Genomic DNA, 22892 nt, shown 5'->3' with positions numbered 1-22892 from the left:
GCCTCCCAGGTTCACGCCATTCTCCTGCCTCAGCCTCCCGAGTAGCTGGGACTACAGGTGCCCACCACGACACCCGGCTAACTTTTTGGAGTTTTAGTAGAGATGGGGTTTCACTGTGTTAGCCAGGATAGTCTCCATCTCCTGACCTTGTGATCCAACCGCCTTGGCCTCCCAAAGTGCTGGGATTACAGGCGTGAGCCACCGCGCCCAGCCACTTACAGGTCTTTTCTATGAAGGTGGCTGCAAGCCTTTCCGCTCACGCTCATCGCTCTCCCTTCCCTGTGTAAAAACTAACACCTGAAATAGTGTCTGCATGGGGCTGCCACTTGAGATCTCTGGGCACTTGCATATCATTTTTTAAAAATGTGATCAGTAATGTATGTTTATTAACAAATTAAATAACGAGAACTCACCACCAGTTTCACAGCTATAATTTTAAAGTAGTGATGAGTACAAATAGTATTTTGAGATCTCTGCAACAACTGTAATGTGGTATGAAAATATCTGTGATTTCTGATGCTGACAAAGTCACAGGTACCGTGGAACTGCTAATTCTACTGTGGTTTGTTCCTTACATTCAGAACTAGAGGAAACACTAAATTTCTGTAAACGTTAATGAACGTAAAAATGTAACTTTCCCATCCAAGATCACAGAACCCCTGAGTTCTCTCTGTAGACTCTGAGATAGGTTCCAGGCAAAGAACCCTTCTCACAATTAGTTGGACAAGAGGATAGAGTATGTGGAAAGGAATGACAAAGATTGGGGGCTTGTGTCTGGGCATTTTATAATAGACACACAATAATTGTACATATTCCTGGGGTACACAGTGATGTTTTGATTTATATAATGCATAGTGATCAGGTCAGGGCAATTAGCATATCCATCATCTCCAGCATCCTTTCTTTGTGTTGGGAATATTAGTATCCTCTTTCTGGTTATTTGAAGACATATATATATATATATTTGTTAACTACAGTCATGGACAGTCATCCTATTGTGGTATAGAACACTAGAACTTATTGCTCCTGGCTAGCTGTAATTTTGTGCACAGATTTTTCCCTCTGCCTCCTATACTACCCTTCCCCCTGTTCCCTCCCTCTGACTCATCCCCAGGGATGAGAGGTCACCTTCTCCTGGATGCCTCTCCCTCTTTTCTACTTTTTGTGGTCTTATTAGTGACATCCATTGAGGCATTTGGTCAAGATCTGGCCACGTATCTCCTCCCTGGCCTTCCCCACACACACCATGCCCTGCTATTGGCCGTGAACTGTGTTTTGTTCGTCTTTAGCTCCAGAAGCCCAACACAGCGTTTTTACTGAACACATAGGCTATAGTAGGTGCTCAGTATGTTTGCTCAAAGGAAAGGTGAGTACATTAATGAGATAAATGAATGAATAAATGTTAGCATGACTAGCTATGGACCTGTTAAAACCTGAGCCAGCAATATTAAAGAAATCAGACCCATTCGTTGCTAGCAAACAGATTGAGTTCATAGGGACATTTCCGCTTGACCCCCCAGTGTAATGGACGTCCCAGGAGGAAGTGTGGCTGAGTAGTTAAGTGTAGCACACTGGGTTTGGATTTTAATCCCAGCTCCATCCCACTCTTTTCTACCAGCTACCTGCCAACCCTAGATCAACAGCATCAGTACCACCCAGGAACTTGTCAGATATACAAATTCTTGGGCTCCACCTCAGACTGACAGAATCAGAAACTCTGGGGGTAGGGCCCAGAAGTCTGTCCTCACAAGCCTTCCAGATGAACTGATGCTCTAGTTAGAGAACCATCGATCTAGGATTGCAAGTCCCAGTTTCCTCATCTATTAAATAATAATAGGGTTATTGTGAGAGTCACATCAGACAAATGCAGTATTATTCTCCCTTGAGAATAGCCAGCAGTATTTCTGCCTGGAATGCAGAAATGCTAATAAGCCTGATTAAACAGTTGGTGCCACCTCCTGCCCCTTCTCCACCTCCATCACACTCTCCACCAGACCTGCCATTCTCCATGGGACCCAGGGTGGCATGGAGACAGAACCTATACAGGTGTCCACTTTCTCCACTGTAAAATGAGGCCGACCTAGGAAACCAGAATTAGGTCCCCAGATCTGTGGTTCTGCGACTATCGTTTGCATCTGTAGCTTTGGCAGAGAAAATAATTGGGTGGTGGAGGCACCTCTCCGCATCCCTCTCCGCTGCCCCTACCCCTTTTTCTCTCCCAGGATTTGGCAAATGCTACAGCGTTTGTACAGCGCCACCTTCTGCCCACATTGAATCACACAGGCAATTACTCTTCCTGCTTCTGTCCTCAAATGTAAGAACATTTGAGGGAAGAATTTTGTGTAGATCAGAGGTTCTTAGTTTAGGGAATTAGGCCCTTGAAATCGTGTGCAGACCTCTGAAGGTATGCATGAATGTGCCTGTGCATTTTTCTGGGAGGAGTTTCTACAGTTTCATCTGATTTTCCCGATGTTTGTGACCCAGAAAAAGCTAACTGATGGCCGGGCGCGGTGGCTCAAGCCTGTAATCCCAGCACTTTGGGAGGCCGAGACGGGCGGATCACGAGGTCAGGAGTTCGAGACCATGCTGGCTAACACGGTGAAACCCCGTCTCTACTAAAAAATACAAAAAGCTTAGCCGGGCGAGGTGGCTGGCACCTGTAGTCCCAGCTACTCGGGAGGCTGAGGCAGGAGAATGGCGTAAACACGGGAGGCGGAGCTTGCAGTGAGCTGAGATCCAGCCACTGCACTCCAGCCTGGGTGACAGAGCAAGACTCCGTCTCAAAAAAAAAAAAAGCTAACTGATTTGCAGAAGTTGAACAAGCATCAGAATATCGGGGGTGCAGGGAGCTTGTTAACAGGCAGATTGCTGGGCCCCACCCCAGAGCTCTGATTCAGCATGTCTGGCGTAGGAGGCCCAAGAATATACATTTCTATCAAATTCCTAGGTGATGCTGCTGGTATGGGGACCACACGGAGAACCTCTGTTCTAGAGAATTTTCTGACTCCTGTATTCTGTGATTCAAATTGCTCCTTGTTTGAGAATTGGAGTAAACACTCACCTTAACCACCAGACTCGACCCCCAATGTCTGTGGCTGCTTTCCAAAGAGTCTGCATCAGCTCTGAAGACAATTTCCAAAGAGGAGCTCCCGCACTGCCCTGGCCATTGTCAGCAGGAGGGACCTTAGAGGCAGCATTCTTGTGCACAAATCCCGACAGGCTTGCTAAGAACTTCCAGTCCTCCGTGTGTACGCAGCAGCTCCGCGGTGCCTGGCCACTTGCTGGTTGAGAGCTCAGGTGAATCTCCAGCACGGGGTTACATTGCACTGCATCATGCCCTCTTCCTGCAGCCCTCTTAGTAACCCACAGTGAGAGTCGATGGGATCAGGCCTGCTCAGTATGCGGTTGGGAAATAGGGCCCCTTAAGATACAAGCTCCTGGACTCGCTATCCCCCAGTGGAATTCTCCCTGGCACCCACTGCCCTAACTGGTCATGAGACGCCACCACCAACGAACAGCCAGCACACACTTAGAGTCTGGGGCTCCTCCTAAAGTTTCCAGACACTACACCCTCCATGCCTGGGTGTGAAAACCTGATGGCCCTTCCCCAGATCTGACCATAATTTCTGCTATTTAAAGTTCATTTTCTCTGATTTTATCCTTCAGGGACACAGAACGCACCCCTCTCCTCTCCACTCTCCTCTCCTGCCACCCTCCCTCCCTAACCCACATAAGCCCACATGAAAATCATCACTTTTATTTATTTATTTATTTATTTATTTACTTATTTATTGAGACGGAGTCTTGCTCTGTCGCCAGGCTGGAGTGCTGTGGCACGACCTCGGCTCACTGCAACCTTCGCCTACCGGGTTCAAGCGATTTTCCTGCCTCAGCCTCCCGAGTAGCTGGAATTACAGAAAATGATCACTTTTAATCACTCCACCGCCTGATTTCTTTGGGGCACACTCTCGCCTGTGCTCTGTACAGCAACTTTTCCCCTGAGGTTAAAATAGCCCTCCGTCACCTCCAGGGAGGTGATAAACAATGAGGCAGGGCCCGTTTCGTATCGAAACACAGGTTATCAGAGTGGGAGAGGAAAACGTGTGTTCCACGCGTTTCCCAGACACTCGCCGTCCGTGCTCCTGGGCTCCCTCTTGTGGTCGAGAACCCAAGATGCCTGGGTTTTCGCACCTCCTCCCACCTCGGAGCCTTCCTCCTGGGCCGGCCTCCTGCTGAGGACCCCGCTCCGCAAGGCTGAGGGGTGGTTTGAGGAACCACAGGTCACCTTCCTGGCATCCTCTTCACAGGACAAGGAGGGACCTAAGCTAGAGCTTCCTTCCCTGTGACTGTCAGAGCTGCAAACCTTCTAGTCTCAAGTTCGACCAGCAGAGGTTCCTGGCGTAGTGGCCCCTACCCTGGTCACACCTTGCTGGGGAACTGGGCCCTTCGCTCCTCCCCGCCAAGCCCTTAAGGTCACTAGTTTGTGGCCAGTAGGTGATATAACGATAGTAATGATGATGATAATCACCAGCACTGTGCTGATAAGGCAAGTCCTCTATCTCTGATCTTTTTCATAACTACTTTGGCTATTCTCAGACATTTATGTGAACTTTAAAATCATTTTATTAAATTTAAAAATAAACAATAATCCATTAGGGTTGAATTACATTTATATACTTTTTAAAAGGATTCATGTTTTTATGCTAGTAAGTCATTCTGTCTTGGAAGACAATAATGTTCTTCATTGTTTAGGACTTGTTTTATGTTATTCCATAATATTTTTTTCTTCTACCTTTCTTGTTTATTTATAGCTATTTTATGAGTTTTGGCCCTATTGCGGATGGGATAGTCTTCTCCATTGCTTCTTCTAACTGGTTACTACCAAAATAGAAAAAAAAGGGGGGGGATGATTTTTATATATTTATCTTATAAACAGCCAAATTATCTTATTCATTCTAAAACTTTTTTCTAAACCTCTTAGTTTTTCTAAATGTAGCCTCTTGAGTTTTTCTAAATGTATAATATAATCTGCAAATAAAGGGAATTATGTCTCTTTTTCCATCAGCATACTTTTACTTTACTTTTTATTTTGAGACAATTTCAATTTTATAAAAATTTTCAAAAATAAAAATAATAGTAGGAACATCCACATCACCAACTGTTAACATATTATCTCACTTGCTCTATCATTTGCTCTCCATGTGTGGCTCTGTGTGTATAATTTTTTCCTGACACTTTTTTTTTTTTTTTTGAGACGGAGTTTCACTCTTGTTGCCCAGGCTGGAGTACAGTGGCACAATCTTGGCTCACTGCAACCTCCACCTCCCCTGTTCAAGCGATTCTCCTGCCTCAGCCTCCCGAGTAGCTGAGATTACAGGTGCCCTCTACCACGCCCGGCTAAGTTTTGTATTTTTAGTAGAAATGGGGTTTCACCATTTTGACCAGACTGGTCTTGAGCTTCTGACCTCAGATGATTCGCCCGCCTCAGCCTCCCAAAGTGCAGGGATTACAGGCATGAGCCACCACACCTGGACCTCCTGAATCTTTTGAGGGTATGTTAAGCTCAAGTACTTTGGTGTGTATTTCCTAAGAATTAAGATATTCTTTTATATACCCACAGTACAGCTATCAACTCCTGAAATTTATACTGATACAATACTTTACCATCTATATTCCAATTCCTAGGTAAGCTGATAAATTGGAATATAGCATTTTTTTTCTTCACTCCAGTATAGGATCTAGTCTAGGGTCAGGTATTGCACTTGCCATGTCTGTCTAGCTTCCTATCATCTGGAACATTTTCCCACAGCCTTTGTTTGACATTTTGAAGAATACAGTCACCTCCCACCACCATCTTTAAAAAAGTAGAACATTCGGCCAGTTGTGGTGGCTCACGCCTGTAATCCCAGCACTTTAGGAGGCCGAGGCAGGCAGATCACCTGTGATTAGGGGTTCAAGACCGGCCTGACCAACATGGAGAGACCCCGTCTCTACTAAAAATACAAAAACTTTGCTGGGCATGGTGGCGCATGCCTGTAATCCCAGCTACTCAGGAGGCTGAGGTAGGAGAATCATTTGAACTCAGGAGGCAGAGGTTGCAGCGAGCCGAGATCGCACCATTGCACTCCAGCCTGGGCAACAAGAGCGAAACTCTGTTTCAAAAAAAAAAAAAAAAAAAAGGACATTTTCTGTTTATGTTTAATTTTCTCTTTTCTTTTTCTGGTCTTACTGTATAAACAAAAATTTCCAAAACACTGTTAGGTAACAATTGTAATATAGGTATCTGTGTCTGTTATTGATTTTTATTGGAAATGAAGGTAAGTTTCACATTTTACCATGTACAAGGATGCTGATGTTGGTTTTGGTTAATAGTTTAGTGTTCAAGTAGTTGCCTTCCATTCCTGTTTTATACAGAATTGTATTAGAAACAGATGCTTGGCCAGGCACAGTAGCTCACCCCCATAATCCCAGCACTTTGGGAGACCAAGGCCGGCAGATCACCTGAGGTCAGGAGTTTGAGACCAGCCTGGCCAACATGGTGAAACCCCGTCTCTACTGAAAATACAAAAAATCAGCCAGGCGTGGTGGTGCACGCCTGTAATCCTAGCTACTTGAGAGGCTGAGGAAGGAGAATTGCTTGAACCCGGGAGGCAGAGGTTGCAGTGAGCTGAGATCTCACCATTGCACTCCACCCTGGGGGACAGAGTAAGATTCTGTCTCAAAACAAACAAACAAGCGAAACAGATGCTGAATTTTATCAGAAGCCTTTTGGCTTCTGTTTACATAATCTTATAGGATTCTTTTTTAATCTATGTTGACGAACTCTCTATTATTATGATTTTTGTTATCAAATGTTGACAAATTCCGTAATGGTGATTGCTCTAGTCTTGCATTCTTGGATTAAATCCTACTTGGTCATACATGTTTATTTAATACACTGCTTGATTAGACTAATAATTTATTTCTGCATCTATGTTAATAAGAGAAATTGACCTACAGTTTTCCTTTTGGTACTATCTTTAATGTATTTGGGAATTAGGGGGGCTTTCTATTTGGTAGTTGTTTCCTTCTAATTGTTACTCATTTTATTTTATTAGTTTAACTAGGTCCTCCAGTACAAGGCTGAATAGAATGAAAATAGCAGAGATTCTCGCTTTGCTCCTAATTTTAAAGGGAATGCTTTATGCATCATATCATGGAATATCATATTTTCTGTAGGGTTTGTTTGTTTTTTGTCAAGACAGGGTCTTGCTGTGTCACCCGGTGCAGTGGTGCGATCTCAGCTCACTGCAACCTCTGCCTCCCAGGTTCAAGCGATTCTCCTGCCTAAGCTTTCCCAATAGCTGGGATTACAGGCATGCGCTACCACACCTGGCTAATTTTGTATTTTTAGTAGAGATGAGGTTTCGCCACGTTGGCCAGGCTGGTCTCAAACTTCTGACCTCAAACGATTCGCGCACCTCAGTCTCCCAAACTGCTGGGATTACAGGCGTGAGCCAATCACCCAGCCTATGTAGGTTTTTGAGGATATTCTTTTTGGGGTTAAGAAATTTCCCTTTTATTTCCTGTTTTCAAAGAGTACTTTTGTTCTTTTTGATTTTAGTTTTAATCATGGATGGGTTTTTTTAAAAACTTTTTTCAAAATGTTTTTAGGTGTTCATAGTTTTTAATCTTTTAATTTGTTAATAAGGTGAATTATATGAATAGATATTCTCATACTAGACCAGCCTAACATTCCTAAAATAATCCCAACTTGGTCTTTTAAAATTTCTGTTTGTGTGTATATGTTTATCTTCATTTCTTTTCTTTACTATTTTGGCTTACAACTTGGTCTTTTTAATGCATTGCTAGATTGGATTTGTTAATATTTTGTTAGGATTTGTGCATCCATGTTCATGAGTGAGATTGCCTACAAGTTTCCCATAATTATTTTATTTTGGTATCAAGGCTATAATTGCCTCATAAAATGAGTTAAATACAGTACCTTCTCTTCCCAGCTTTGAAGAGCTTAAGTTTCAAATTGTTTATTCCTTGACTGTTAGAACTCACTGCTAAAACTATCTGGGACTGGTGTTTTCTTTGCTTATTTAATATCTTCAAGATTTCAGGATTATTCTGGCTTTCAATTTCATTTTCAGTTGGCTTTGGTTTGAGTTATATTTATTCATTTCATCTAATTTCTCAAATATGTTGCATAAAATTGTTCATAGTTCCTTTCATTATCTTTTAAATATTATCAGTTTATCTAGTTGTGACTTTTTTTATTCCAACAATTATTTATTCATGCCTTTCTTATTTCTTAATCTGTGTTGCCAGCAATTTGTCTGTTTTAGTCAACTTTTCAAAAAACCAGTTGGCTTTGTTGGTCTTCTCTATTATATATTTGTTTTCTGCTTTAATAATTTCTACTCTTATTTCCTCTACTTTCTTTGGGGTTTTAATGCTGTTCTTTTTTCTGACTTCTCACATTGCATACTTTTAGCTTCTTCAACTATTTTTCTTATCTAATATAATCATTTAAAGCTTTAAATGCTTCACACATATGTTGATATACAGCTTTTCACTATTACGGGAGCTAAATGTTTTCTAATTCTGTTATAAATGATTCTATACTTAGAATGCTTTTCTTCTAAATGTAAGAGGTTTTTCTGACTTCTTTTTTTTTTTTTGCTCTTGTTATTGATTTGTAACTTACTTTTATGGTCAGAGAACATGGTACAGCTTTATATCTTTCATAGGTCATGGCACAAAAGGATGACCTCCTCATTCTTTTCCAGATAATCTGTTATTTCAGTCTTGATCGCCTCTAATGACCAAAGGTAATTCAAAAGAGTGCTTTAATTTCCCAGAATATTAGGAATTTGGGAGGAAAGTGTTGTCTTTTTACCATCAATATTTTGTTTGTTTGTTTGTTTGTTTGTTTGTTTTGGGTTTTTGTTTGGTTTGGTTTTTTTTTTGTAGAGATGGGTCTCGCTGTGTTGCCCAGGCTGATCTCAACCTCCTAGATTCAAGTAATCTTCTCACCTCAGCCTCCCAAAGTGCTGGGATTACAGGCGTGAGCCACTGTGCCTGGAACCATTAATTTTAGTTGGATTAAGATTATGGCTTACTCCCTGGAGTAAATCAGCCACCTAGGAAGTGAGGTGAGGGAGCCTAGGGGATGCAATGTGTTTACTTCAGGACTTTTTCCAGGAAGAAGGTGCAGATATGGGGCTTAGATCTCTTGGTACTTATGACAGCTGGTGATGACTGTCAATGGGGATGGTGTGTTCTGCTAGCCCAGCTTCCCTGGCCAAGTCTGTGGTCTCCTCTAGCTGTGGGTAAAGAGTGGGACTGGGTGGCTCCCAGAGCATGCATAGATAGCAGAGCTCAGGGATTCCCCGGGACAAAGCTCTACCTGCCCATGTGCTGCCTGTGGTCCTGGAGGGACAGCCTGATGGTTTGTTGGTTTGGTTTTTGGATTGGTTTGGTTTGGTTTTCTGAGACAGGGTCTCACTCTGTCACCCAGGCTGAAGTGGGACATGATCATGCAGTGGCATGCAGTGGCATAATCATGGCTCATTGCAACTTCGACCTCCTGGGCTCAAGTGATCCTCCTGTCTCAGCCACCTGACTATCTGGGACCCTGATGTGTTATAAAAATTGAAATATAATTTGCGTACTGTGAATTCAGTGGCTTTTAGTATACTCACAGAGTTATGCAAACATCATCATGATCAAATTCCAAAACATTGTCATCACCTCAAAAAGAAACCCCACGCCCATTAGTTCTCACTCCAGTCCTCCCTCTCCCAGCCCTGAGCACCAACTAATCTACTTTCTGTCTTTATGGAGTTGCCTATTCTGGACATTTTCTATTAATAGAACTGTGGAATGTGTGACCTGTTGTGCCTGGCTTTTTTCACTTAGCATAATATTTTCAAGGTTCATTCATGTTGCGGCATCTATCGGTACTTCTTTTTTTTATGAATTGGCATATTTATTTCTCAGTTTGTGAAAATGTCCTTAATTTGTTGATGTAACAAACAAATTTCAACTCTGATTGCTATGCAAAAAACAAATCTGCTTTGCAATGAACTTTATACAGGCAACACACTATATATGAAAAAATTACTAACTGAACTATGGGTATTAACTACTGAAAAGAGTTAACAGTTGATTATAATTTATTTTAACAATCTAGGAAGCTGCTAACGCAATTACGGGTGCTATCGGGAATTCGGGAATCTTGGCGGAGCTGGTAGTGTAGTGAAACTTGTTCGCAAAATACAAACATACTTTTAATAGCACATGTGAACGGATCTCTCTAAAATTGACCTCATTGGTTTTGTTCTCAGCAAACTGATCTGGGCCACTCAACATAGATTTATTGTGCCTGATGTTGATATATGTTCTCTTTTTACAGTACATTCATGACCATCAGATGATATCGATTTGACATACATGGCATCAGGGCCTTCGCAGCCACCATAGGTTTTCTCCCCTCCATCCATTTTGTTCTTATGAAATCCTCCTTTGCTTCCCAAGGATCTTGAGAAGTTTTTCACTAGCCCCGCAGCCACCATAGCCAGGTCCCCATGTACCACCATAGCCCCATTCCAGGGCCGCCCCCTGAGCTGGCTGCCTGCCCCCATGGGTTCCAGGGCAGTCTCTTCCTTTTTAATGCTGAATAATATTCTACTGTATAAATACACCATATTTTGTTTATCCATTCATCAGTTGATGGACATTGAGTTATTTTCACTTTTGGCTATTATGAATATTGCCAGACTGCTTTCCAAAGTGGCTGCACTGTTTTCTATTCCTCCCAGCACGGTATGAGCATTCAAATTTCTTCACATCCTCAACAACACTTGTTATTATCTATCATTTTATTTTATTTTATTTTATTTCATTTTATTTTATTGAGACGGAGTCTTGCTCTGTTGCCCAGGCTGGAGTACAGTTGTGTGATCTTAGCTCACTGCAACCTCTGCCCACCCCCGGCTCAAGGGATTCTCCTGCTTCAGCCTCCCAAGGAGCTGGGACTATAGGTGCCTGCCACCATGCCTGGCTAATTTTTGTATTTTTGTAGAGACAGAGTTTCACCATGTTCCCCAGGCTGATCTCAAACTCCTCATATGATCCATGTGCCTCAGCCTCCCAAAGTGCTGGGATTACAGGCATGAACCACCTCACCTTGCCTATCTTTTTTATTATAGCCATCCTAGGGTGTGTGAAGTGGCATCTGTCTCATTGTGGTTTTGATTTTCATTTCCCTAATAACCACTGATGTTGAGTATTTTATCTTGTGGCTACTGGCCATTTGTATGTCATCTTTGGAGAAATGTTTTTTCAAATCCTTTGATCAAATCCTTTTGATTATTGCATTTTAAAAGTTCTCTTTTTTTTTGGATGGAGTCTCACTGTATCACCCAGGCTGGAGTGCAGTGGTGCAATGTCAGCTCACTGCAACCTCTGCCTCCTGGGTTCAAGCAATTCTCCAGCCTCATCCTTCTGAGTAGCTGGGACCAAAGGTGTGCACCACCACACCTGGCAATATATGCGTATATATATATATATTTTTCTTTTTTCAGTAGAGACGGGGTTTCACCATGTTGCCCAGGCTGGTCTCAAATTCCTGACCTCAAGTGATCTGCCCGCCTCAGCCTCCCAAAGTGCTGGGATTACAGACATGAGCCACCACACCCAGCCTAAGAGTTCTGTATATATTCTGAATATTAGCCTGATTTTTAAAATTCCTGATCCCTGGAAGGACTACATAAGTCAGTTCTAGTCCCATCACCAAAAGACGCCTGTGAGCAGAGAGTCTTTCTCCTGGTGCCTCAGCAGAGGCAAGCGCTTTGCCAGTGTGTTGACCCCTAGTCCACAGGGGCAGAAACAGATATGCTGTCCAGGAACCCGAGGCAGCCCAATCATTACTACATCTTTATTGAGCTTTTACAAAGTGCCAGGCACCATGCTAATGGATCTGCATATATTATCTCATTTCTTCCCTGTAGCAGCTGTGGGAAGTAGGTATTATTATTATCCTCATTTTAAAGATGAGGAAACTAAAGCTCATTACTTATGACTTACATATTTAATGAGTTACTGAAATCATAAAGTAACTTCCACAAGGTCAGGCAGCTACTAAGCTTCAGAGTTTCAATTCTAACCTGGTCTTGCAACTCCGAAGTGGGTGCAACTGCCTCCCAAAGAGAATTCAGACTTTCACTTCCCAGCCCCTCGAGTTCATTTCCACAAGTGTCTGGGCACAAGAGGGGAGAAAACAGCTTGGGACTGGGTCAGGGAGGGCCGGAGGAGGAGAAGGGACTCTGCCTCTGGTCTCACTGTCACATGACTGCTCTCCCCTCCTGCCAGTTTGCCCAGTATGCGGAGATCGTCCACTTCACCCTCCCAGATGGGACTCAGAGGAGCGGGCAGGTGCTTGAGGTGGCTGGCACCAAGGCGATTGTTCAGGTGAGTGGGGTCAATGAGACACTGGCTAGTTAAATCAATGAATTAACCCATAAAGTTCCCACACTATCTTACAAACTCTGAAGGCAGGAAATGGTCTGTTTCCCTGAGAGCACAAAACATCTCCAGAATGGGTAGCCCTGTTCCCTCCAGCAGGCTCTTTAGTGGAGAAACTCCCTCTTGTTCCCACAGGTGTTTGAAGGGACATCAGGGATCGATGCCAGGAAGACCACTTGCGAATTTACAGGGGACATCCTACGAACTCCGGTGTCAGAGGACATGCTGGGTGAGGGACAGGAAGGAGAAGGGATGGAGGTGCTCCTCTGCCCTCCCAGCCCAGCTTCTCTGACCAAGCCCTCAGCACACTACACTGTCACTTCCTGTTTATATGCCTGTCTCCCCGGTGGGCTCTTTGAGGTCTGGGGTGTGTCTTCTTCTCTCTGATTCCTGACCCCAGCGCAGGGTCTGACATACAGGTGTTCAATAAATGAGGAAGGTGGGTTCAATAGACTAGAGACACAGTAGGTAGCCACCTATTTGGAGCCAGGCTGAAAGGGACTGCTAAGCCTTGAATATCCCCTAATTCTTTCCCAAGACCTGGCCTGGCCCTCTTCTCTCTCTAGTCCTGGAATCCCCCATTAGAGTCATTGTCCTGGGCCAAGGCCTTGCCTGTAAAGGTTTCCAGGAGGGGAAGGAAGACTCTCACAGGAACAGTCACTGTAGCTGGCTCTCTGGGCTACCTGTGGGCTGCAGGGGAGGGGGACACGGAACACTCCTTTGGGGAGTGGGAGGGAGCTGGTGGTGGTGTGGAGGGTAGGCAGCAGTGAGGGACACGGCTAGCCTGAGCACCCTCCAACACTCCTCGCCCACACTCAGGTCGAGTTTTCAATGGCTCCGGCAAGCCCATTGACAAGGGGCCAGTGGTCATGGCGGAGGACTTTCTGGATATCAATGGTGAGTGACTGGAGGCTCTGGATGGCTTCAGGACCAAGCCCTAACACCTTCCCCACTCTTGGAAGTTCTGCCCAGACTCACGAGCAGATCAGATGTGATGGGAGAGCAGCAAAGGCGTCTCTATCCCCAAATCTTCCACTGAACCCCAACACTGCCATCAGCACTCCATGTCCATCCTCTGTAAAATGCCATCATCGTTGGGCAGTGCTCCACGCCTGTCCCAAGGCCATCATGCCCCTGCCTTTGGCTTCCTGTCCACAATCCTGAGAGTGGGCTGCGGTGCTCTGCCAGCTTTCGTCCATTCAAGTGGGCACCTTCCCCAGGCCTCAAACCCTATCCCACCTGTTTACTGAGGACATGCTGGAGGCCTGTGGGAACCCATGGCTTGCCCTAGGCCACACAGAAAGTCAGTGGCAAAGCACAGAAGACTCATCTGCTCAGACAGGAGGTTGAGTCACCCGCAGGCCCTCCGAACCCTGCACTAGTACCTGGAGGTGGTGATGAGGGCTCTGCCCCTTGGGCCCTAGAGCCTCAGCCTGAGTTTCCGCCTGCCTGCCACTTCCAAAGCACAAGGGCAGCGCTGTCCAAAGTAGCACTGGGCCTGTGGCTATTTAAATTTGAACTAATTCAAAGAGAAAGAAAGTCTCATTTCAGAGCCACATGTCATGTGCTCTGTAGCCATTTGTATCTAGGGCTACATCAGGCAGCACGGCCAGAACGCGTTTCTATCATCGCCAGAAGGCCCGTCAAACAGTGCTGCTCTGGAGTCTGGGGTCAGTGTTGAGGAGGTCAGGGAAGGGTTTGAACCCCTGAGCATGGCTCTGTAATTGCCCCCTCCCAGGCCAGCCCATCAACCCGCACTCCCGCATCTACCCCGAAGAGATGATTCAGACGGGCATTTCTCCCATTGACGTCATGAACAGCATTGCCCGCGGCCAGAAGATCCCCATCTTCTCAGCAGCCGGGCTCCCCCACAATGAGGTGAGGCCTGCATGGCCAGCAGGCACGGCTGGGGGAGGGACAGAGCAGTGGCTGGGCTGCTGGGCCAGTGAGGATGGCTCCTGTGCCAAGCAGGCAGGGGCTGGGGTCGCCAGTATCAAGACTGGCAGCTGTCCCCAGGCAGCTCAGCAACTCAGGACTACACAAGAATTCCTCCAGGTCCAATCTTCAGGCTGCCCCAAGCGAGGGAGCCCATGGGGAGCTCCCAGAGTAGAAAGTCCTGCTCAGTGGAGCTCACAGCCCCTACCACTGTCCCTGCACTCATCTTTACTACCCGCTCCTGCTTCTCTCAACCACCAACAGTGAACAGCCGCTTCCTCTCAGAGCAGCTGGTGTGACAAGGTCTCGAGATGCTCCTCCAGCCACCCAGCACCCTGACCACTCAAAATGGCCTGAGCAATCAGAAGGCATAAGTGCCCCCACCCTACTGTGACCCTTCCTTCCTGACTCTGGGCATGGTGTCTTGGAGGCCCGCACACTGCAGGCTCAGGGCAACTCTGTGCCCAGATAGCCCCCCAGCAGGCTGTGGAAGGGTATGGCCCTGCCCTATGCCAAGGTGCCCAGACCCGTACGGAGGCAGCTGCTCTTTGGGACTGTTACTCTGTCCTGCCTCTCGTATCAGGCATCCCCAGCCCACTAGCAGCCGCACAATAGCCCCCACCCTCCACCCCAAGAAAGACTGTAGCACCTGGGGCAGCCCCTTCACCTCTCTGGGCTTGGATCCCTCCCACCAAAGGCCATGAGCCAGTGGTGCTCAATGGGGCGGGCGTTGGCTCCGACTGTGATGTACTCCTGCCCAATCCACTCTGCCCTAGATTGCCGCTCAGATCTGCCGCCAGGCGGGGCTAGTGAAGAAGTCCAAGGCTGTGCTGGATTACCACGATGACAACTTCGCCATCGTCTTTGCAGCCATGGGGGTGAGGGACTTAGCAGACTGGCAAGTTCCAGAGGCTCGGAGTAGGCAGCCTGTCTCCCTCAGCCCCTGGCATGACCTGATCTGATGGGGAAGCCATCAGTGTCCCGGCCAGCCAGGAGGGGTGAGGATGGGAGCAGTGACCAGGGCCATGTGGCCCTCAGGGTGTCCCAAAGGCAATCACAGTGGTAAGATGGGCCCTGGGTGGCCTGAAGGAGGGGAAGCCAGGGGATTTGGGGAGAAAAGATAGCTTCAGGAAGGGGAGGCCTGGGAGGCCAGGGAGGTGGGCAGAGCAGCAGCTGATGACAGGAGGGTCAGGGATGGCACTGAGCAGAGCTGGACATAAAGAAGTCTCAGCCTCTCCGGGGTCATCTGACGAGGCCCTGTGAGGACTGGGGCAGCAAACCCAGCCCCTGCCCTTTCCAGCCCCAGGGTCACCACCCCGTGGCCATGGTGCCTAGGGACTGGTAGCTGGTCAGTCCACAGGCTTTCCTGAGGACAGCTGGGAGGGGCCGGGCCTTGCCCTCAGGCCACAGGGCCCTATCTCCAGCCGACCCTGCTGTGTATCCAGGTGAACATGGAGACAGCCAGATTCTTCAAGTCTGACTTTGAGCAGAATGGAACCATGGGGAACGTCTGCCTCTTCCTGAACTTGGCCAATGACCCCACGTGAGCTCTCCCCTGAGGCCCAAACTGCCCTCAGGTGGGCAGACCTTGTCCCCTTCCGAGACCTAGAGTGCCAGGGCTCCAGGGTATCCCAGAACTACAGCCATGGGCCATAGCTGGGAGAACAACCCTCATTGAGTAGATGGGGAAACTGAGGCCTGGGAAGGGCTAGGAAAGGCTAGCCTCCTAGGAAGGGCTAGGAAAAACCCACAGACAGAGGGAGCCAGACCATGACTCTGCCTGCTGCCTGTGCCCTCTGCTCTTCCCACAACCCATGTCCAGCCACCATCCCAACTCAGGGCTCCTTATCTCCGTGTCACATCCACAAAGTCACCCCAAGGAGATCATTTCCCTAAACATTTGTTTAGAAAAACTACTATTTTAAAAGTGTAGAAAATGGGAGTTTAAATCTGGGGGTCAGGTGGGTGAAAACAATTCTAATAAACTGTCCTGGGTATTTCTGGAGGGTACTCCAGAAAGCAGGCAATAGAATTCTGGAGGTGTTGGTGACATCCCCAAGGGGAAGAGCCACAGCCCCAAAGCTGGGAACTGAGAGTGTCTGAAGCCAAGGTGTTCAGGAGCACTCCACATGGGAAGGGTTTGTAGGGCTGGCAAGCATAGAGACAGGGACATTAGGTGTGCTTGGAGCAGTGAAAGGGACAGTGAGAGGAGCAGTGAGAGGGACGAAACCATCCAGAGAATGTGGGGTGAGAGTGCTCCAGCTGACCCAAGTGTGGGTGCCCTAGGGTAAGACAGAGGTAAAGCAGGTGCCCCCAACTCATCTACAGGGTGATATGCCAGAGTCCTTCCCCTTCAGCCCGCAGGGGACAAAAGCCACTCTCATCTTCACCAGATAAAGTCCTGGCCCTGCCTGGCTTTTCCCACCCAACTTGCCTCCTGGCCTCAGCCTCTGTCCCCTTTCCTACCTTAGACAGTAGGCGAGGTGTGTGTTGGAGTCTGCCTACTCCCAGAAACCGTGGTCCTGGCCTAGGGGATGGGGGCAAGGGCTCATCTTATCCATTCCTCTGCCACTATGCACAACACCAGCTTCCCAGTTCACCTTGCACTCAGCCCCCGGGCTATGTGGAGCATTAGCCCAGGCTCCAGGCTCTCTCAACACCTGGCCACACCTCCAGGATCGAGCGGATCATCACCCCACGCCTGGCGCTGACCACTGCTGAATTCCTTGCCTACCAGTGTGAGAAGCATGTGCTGGTTATACTGACGGACATGAGTTCTTATGCAGAGGCCTTGCGGGAGGTAAGCTGGCTAGCAAGGGGTGTCAGGTTCCTCCCTACCCCTCCCTAAGCCTGACACCCCAGAGGGTCACCCTGCAAATAGAGGGGAGCTGGTCCACTCAAGCCTGCCCCATTCCCATGAGTTCCAGGGCTTGGTCTCAGCCTGGCCATTCCTCCCCTGCGCCCCACTCCATTTCTCACAGGGTCACTGAACTCCTACCCACCCTTCCTAGCTTCAGCCTCTCACCCTGTTTCTTACCCCAATGCCCATGGATATTGCAGGTCTCTGCTGCTAGAGAGGAGGTGCCTGGGCGCCGAGGCTTTCCTGGATATATGTACACAGACCTGGCCACCATCTACGAGCGGGCGGGCCGCGTGGAGGGTCGGGGCGGATCCATCACGCAGATCCCCATCCTCACCATGCCCAATGACGGTAGCCTCCTCACAGCCCACTACCCTCCAGAGCTCCCCTGCCCTCCCTTTTCCAACCACACACTTAAAGAGCCCACGTTGCTTTGCACAGATGTGCACCAGCGCTTTTCCTCCATCAAGATAGACACGGCCCTTTCCTCCACCATCCATGCCCCCCACACACCGCTATCACTCCCATGAGGGAAACAGAACCCTGGTAGCCCTGAGTGGTTGGAGACCGGGGCCCCACCCACACTGAGACCACTGTGTTTTCTTGTAGATATCACCCACCCCATCCCAGACTTGACAGGCTTCATCACAGAGGGACAGATCTACGTGGACAGACAGCTTCACAACAGACAGGTACTGCCCTGTCCCTGCCCACTTCCTGCTCTCAGCCCAGAGAAACACTGAGGAACAAATGTTCCACTGCCCCCCGGCGTGAATTAGGAGGGGCCAGTCAAAGCGAACCCCGAACAGGAGACAGCCACAGGGAAGACTGCATGGTTCACAGACAGAAGATAGGCCTGAGCAGAATCTGGCTTAACTGGCTCTGGGATCTTGAGAAGATAATTTCATCTCTTGGATTCTAGGTTTCCTCATCTATAAAATGGGAATAATCAAATATATCATCCAGACGCATTGTGGAGGATAAAAATAAGTTGGCATATAGACAGCATCTGGCAGATAGTAAATACTGTTTCCCTTCCCTTTCCAGTTATTTGCTTTGGTGGACAGAAAACAACGGCTGACACACATCTGTCCTGTGTGTAGGTTAAAGGCGACCCCTATGACATTTTTCTCTTTGCTTGGCAGGTTTTTGTTTTTGTTTTTTTCAGCTATTAACCATTAAGCTTCAAAGAGGGTTTTGTCCACATTATCAAAAGTTTTGAAATACTGAGCCTTTTATTAACTAATGCCATGTCATCTACCCCCTCCACTGTTCTGTCTAGGGCCACATATGACAGCTGCATGCCCAAGCCCTAGAATTTGTGGGAGATAAGAGAGGGTGGGTGTGCCTGTTGACCCCTCGGAATGCAGAATAAATGAGGAGCTTCTCCTGAGAACAATTTGGGGACAGGGGGAGCAAAGCTTGAGGCCTGCTCTCCACCACTTCCTTTTTCTTCTCCCTCAGATCTACCCCCCCATCAACGTGCTCCCTTCCCTGTCGCGGCTGATGAAGTCAGCCATTGGGGAGGGCATGACAAGGAAGGACCATGGAGACGTCTCCAACCAGCTGGTAAGGAGGAGAGGGTCCAGGGCTGGTGGGTCCTCTAGTTTCAGAAGCGGAAGGTCTGAGCCCCATCTGAAGGACAAGCTTTTCTCCTGTCAAAATTCCTTTCCGAACGGGGTCCCAGCAGAGCCAGGTTGGGGGCTACTGGACTCCAGTGGTAAGCCCGCAGCGGACACCGACGCCTTGCCCCTCCCGCAGTACGCCTGCTATGCCATCGGGAAGGACGTGCAGGCCATGAAGGCAGTGGTTGGGGAGGAGGCGCTCACCTCTGAGGACCTGCTCTACCTGGAATTCCTGCAGAAGTTTGAGAAGAACTTCATCAATCAGGGTAAGGCGCGTCGCTGGCGTGGAGCCAGTAAACTCTTCACTCACCCTCCTCCCGCCCCACACACATTTCTACCACTCCCGGGAATCCCGCTCTGTCCCTAGGCCCCTACGAGAACCGCTCGGTGTTCGAGTCGCTGGACCTGGGCTGGAAGCTGCTGCGCATCTTCCCCAAGGAGATGCTGAAGCGCATTCCGCAGGCCGTGATCGACGAGTTCTACTCCCGCGAGGGGGCGCTGCAGGACCTGGCGCCCGACACTGCGCTCTAGCCCCACGCGCCGTGGTGCCCCAACACCGGCAGGGACCCTGCCCTCGGCTCCCGGGTCTCCCCTCCCTCGCCACCCCAACCAGCGGCTTCTGCGCCGCCCTCCGCCCTCCGCTGGCTCCAAGGTAGGGGGGCCGCGCGCTCCATCCCTTTGCCTCTCGGTTGCTTTCCCGCGCTCCATGCCTCCCCCTAGATTCCCGGCGCTGCGGAAGAACAGAAGGTTGCGATGCTTTGCTCTGACGGGAGCATCTGTATTTTTATGTTAAAAGCCCACGAAATAAAAATAAAAAGTAACTGAGATGAATTTATCTTCGTTGAAAACAAGATTGGCAAAAGAAAGATAAAAATGAAAGGAAAAGATAATCGTTGAAGCTGGGGGCTGGGGTGATGAGTACACGAAGTTCATTAAACTATTCTCCCTATTAAAAAAAAAAAAAAAAGCCCAGCGCGGAGCCTGAGGATGTTGTCCCAGCTACTCGGGAGGCTGAGACGGGAGGATCGCTCCAGCTCAGGAGTTCCGGTCTGTCGTGAGCTATGCTGATGTGGTGTCCACACTAAGTTGGGCATCCATATGGTGACCTCCAGGAGACAGGGGCCAGCAGGTTCCCTAAGGAGGGGTGAACAAGTCCAGGTCTAAAACCAAAAGGTCATAACTCCAGTCCTGATCAATAGCGGAATCGTGCCTGGGAATAGCCACTGCACTCCAGCCTGGGCAACATAGCGAGACTCATGCCTGTAATCCAAGCACTTTGGGAGGCCGAGGCGGGGGTCACTTGAGGTCAGGAGTTCGAGACCAGCGTGGCCAACATGGCGAAACCCCCGTCTCTACTAATACGAAAAAACATTAGCTGGGTGTGATATCGCATGCTTGTAATCCCAGCTACTAGGGAGGCTGAGGCAGGAGAATCACTTGAACCCGGGGGGAGCAGAGGTTGCAGTGAGCCAAGATCGCGCCACTACACTCCAGCCTGGGCGACAGAGTGAGACTCCGTCTCAAATAAATAAATAAATAAAAATTTTAAAAGCTACATTAATGTCTTAACAGTTGACAATATAATTTTTCTTAGGGAGATAATTATCTTCCTTAAGAAATAGCTTGGGCTGGGAGCGGTGGCTCACACCGGTAATCCCACCACTTTGGGAGGCCAAGGCGGGTGGATCACCTGAGGTCGGGAGTTCGAGACCAGCCTGACCAACATGGAGAAACCGCATCTCTACTAAAAATAAAAATAAAAATAAAAAATTAGACGGGTGTGGTGGCACATGCCTGTAATCCCAGCTGCATGGGAGGCTGAGGCAGGAGAATCACTTGAAACCGGGAGGCAGAGGTTGTGGTGTGCTAAGATCGTGCCATTGCACTCCAGCCTGGGCAATAAGAGTGAGACTCCATCTCAAAGAAAGAAAGGAAGGAAGGAAGGAAGGAAGGAAGGAAGGAAGGAAGGAAGGAAGGAAGGAAGCTTGATAGACTGGGTGTGATAGTTCAAGCCTGTAATCCCAGCACTTTGGGAGGCTAAAACAGGATTGCTTGAGCCCAGGAGTTCAAGACCAGCCTGGGCATCATAGTGAGATCCCTGTGCCTAGAAAAATAATTTTTAAAAATCACCTAGGCCTGATGGCACACACCTGTAGTCCCAGCTACCCAGGAGGCTGAGGCGGGAGGATTACTTGAGCCTGGGAGGTCAAGGCCACAGTGAGCCGTGATGGCGCCACTGCACTCCAGCCTGGGTGGCAGAGAGAGACAGGGTGGTCCCCTGTCTCAATAACAAACAAACACACACATATCTTGATAAATTTCCTGTGGAACGTGAGCTCAGGAGCCTTGGAAGGGACAACCAAGGCCACAAAAGATGTGCGTAACTCTAAACAGCTCTGGCTGAGAGATGCTAGGTAGAATTTGATTTGCTCCAGACAGGATGGGAGGAGAATTGCTAGGCAGAGGCCCTGAAGGACATGGGGGGCATGAGTGCAGAAGACTGAAGATCCCCAGTTAAGAAATGGATGAAGAGTATTCTATAAATCAGGCTGCCTCATGTTACTTTCAAAGCTGCCAACTTTTCTGTAATACCAATCCCTCTGTCTCCCCTGCCCCATCTACAGTGAAATCATGAATGCTACCTAGGAAGGGAAAGAAGGGTGGTTTGGAAGGATAGAACTTCAGCAAAGAGCTGAGTTGCATTTCTAGGTAAACGTTTTGTAGATGACGTCAGAATTATTGGATCAAGAACTAGCACCAAAGGAGGCCCTCCCCATTCCCATCCCAAGATAATTTACAGCCATCTTGGGGAAAGGTTTGAGTGTCCACTGGGCAAAGAGTTGTTTTTATTTAATAACAGCTTTATTGAAATATAATTCCCATACTACACAATTTATTTATAATTGTAAGAGTTAAGTTTTTGGTATAGTCACAGAGCTGTGCATCCATGGCCACAATCAATTTTAGAACGTCATCATTACCACAAAAAGAAACCCTACACCCTTAGCTTTCACCTTTCAACACCTTCCCACAATCCATTCACTCCTCAGCCCTAGGCAACTACTAACCAACTTTCTCTCTATGGATTTGTCTGTTTTATGTCATATAAACGGAAACATACAACATGTGGTCTTTTGTGACTGGCTTCTTAGCAAAATATTTTCAGGGTTCATCCATGCATGCATCAGTACTTCATTTCTTTTTGTTGCCAAATCATATTTCACAGAATGGATATACCACCTTTTGTTTATCCAGCAGTTTGTGGACATGTGAGATGTTTTCACTTTTTTGCTGTTATGCATAATGCTACTATGAACATTCCTGTGAAAGTTCTTATGAGGACATGTTTTCATTTCTCTTAGGTAGATAACTAGCAGTGGAATCGCTGGGTCAGGTGGTAACTCAGTTGAACGTTTTGAAGAACTGCCAGCTGCTTTCCAAAGTGGGTGCACCATTTTCCATTTCCCCCAGCAGTGGATGAGGGCTCCAGTTTGTCCACATCCTCAGCAACCCTTATTATCTGTCCTTTTTATTACAGCCATATTAGTGGGTACAAAGTGGTACCTCATTGTGGTTTTGATTTTCATTTTCCTAACAATGAATGATTATTGATCATTTGTATATCTTCTTGGGAGAAATATCTATTCACATCCTTTGCCCATTTTAAAATTGGGTTGTCATTCTATTATTGAGTTGTAAGATTTGTTCATATATTTGACATACCAATTCTAGTCCTTTACCAATGATTTGCAAATATTTTCTCTCATTCTGCGTGTGTGTTGTCTGCTCACTTTCTTGATGATGTCTTTTAAAGCAAAAAAAAAATTTAATGTTGATGATGTCTTGTTTATTTTTTCTTTTGGTGTCATATCTAAGAACCTATTGCCTAATCCAAAGTCACAATGATTTGTGCTTATGTTTTCTTCTAAGAGTTTTATAGTTTTTTGTTTTTGTTT

General features: G+C 47.4%; 1 protein-coding gene across 2 annotated transcripts in view; it reads left to right on the top strand.

The window, feature by feature from the left end:
• The window catches only part of ATP6V1B1 (ATPase, H+ transporting, lysosomal 56/58kDa, V1 subunit B1), a 28564-nt gene extending 8793 nt beyond the window's left edge, over positions 1–19771 (top strand). The window contains exons 3-15 of one of the 2 annotated variants that reach the window (XM_011945213.1): positions 12364–12462; positions 12652–12745; positions 13336–13413; positions 14255–14394; positions 15228–15329; positions 15897–15994; positions 17128–17251; positions 17512–17662; positions 17921–18003; positions 18415–18456; positions 18776–18880; positions 19073–19202; positions 19304–19771. In XM_011945213.1, the coding sequence (XP_011800603.1) occupies positions 12364–12462; positions 12652–12745; positions 13336–13413; positions 14255–14394; positions 15228–15329; positions 15897–15994; positions 17128–17251; positions 17512–17662; positions 17921–18003; positions 18415–18456; positions 18776–18880; positions 19073–19202; positions 19304–19467 (1410 nt within the window). In that variant the 3' untranslated portion in view covers positions 19468–19771. The remainder of the gene's footprint in view (positions 1–12363; positions 12463–12651; positions 12746–13335; positions 13414–14254; positions 14395–15227; positions 15330–15896; positions 15995–17127; positions 17252–17511; positions 17663–17920; positions 18004–18414; positions 18457–18775; positions 18881–19072; positions 19203–19303) is intronic. The other variant, XM_011945214.1, reaches the window with a different exon arrangement.
• Positions 19772–22892: the final 3121 nt, after the last annotated feature.

This window comes from Colobus angolensis, unplaced genomic scaffold, assembly GCF_000951035.1.
Source record: "Colobus angolensis palliatus isolate OR3802 unplaced genomic scaffold, Cang.pa_1.0 Scaffold24, whole genome shotgun sequence".
Lineage (NCBI taxonomy): Eukaryota > Metazoa > Chordata > Mammalia > Primates > Cercopithecidae > Colobus > Colobus angolensis.
The sequence above is the reverse complement of the archived record's forward strand: the minus strand, read 5'-3'. Positions and strand labels throughout refer to the sequence as shown.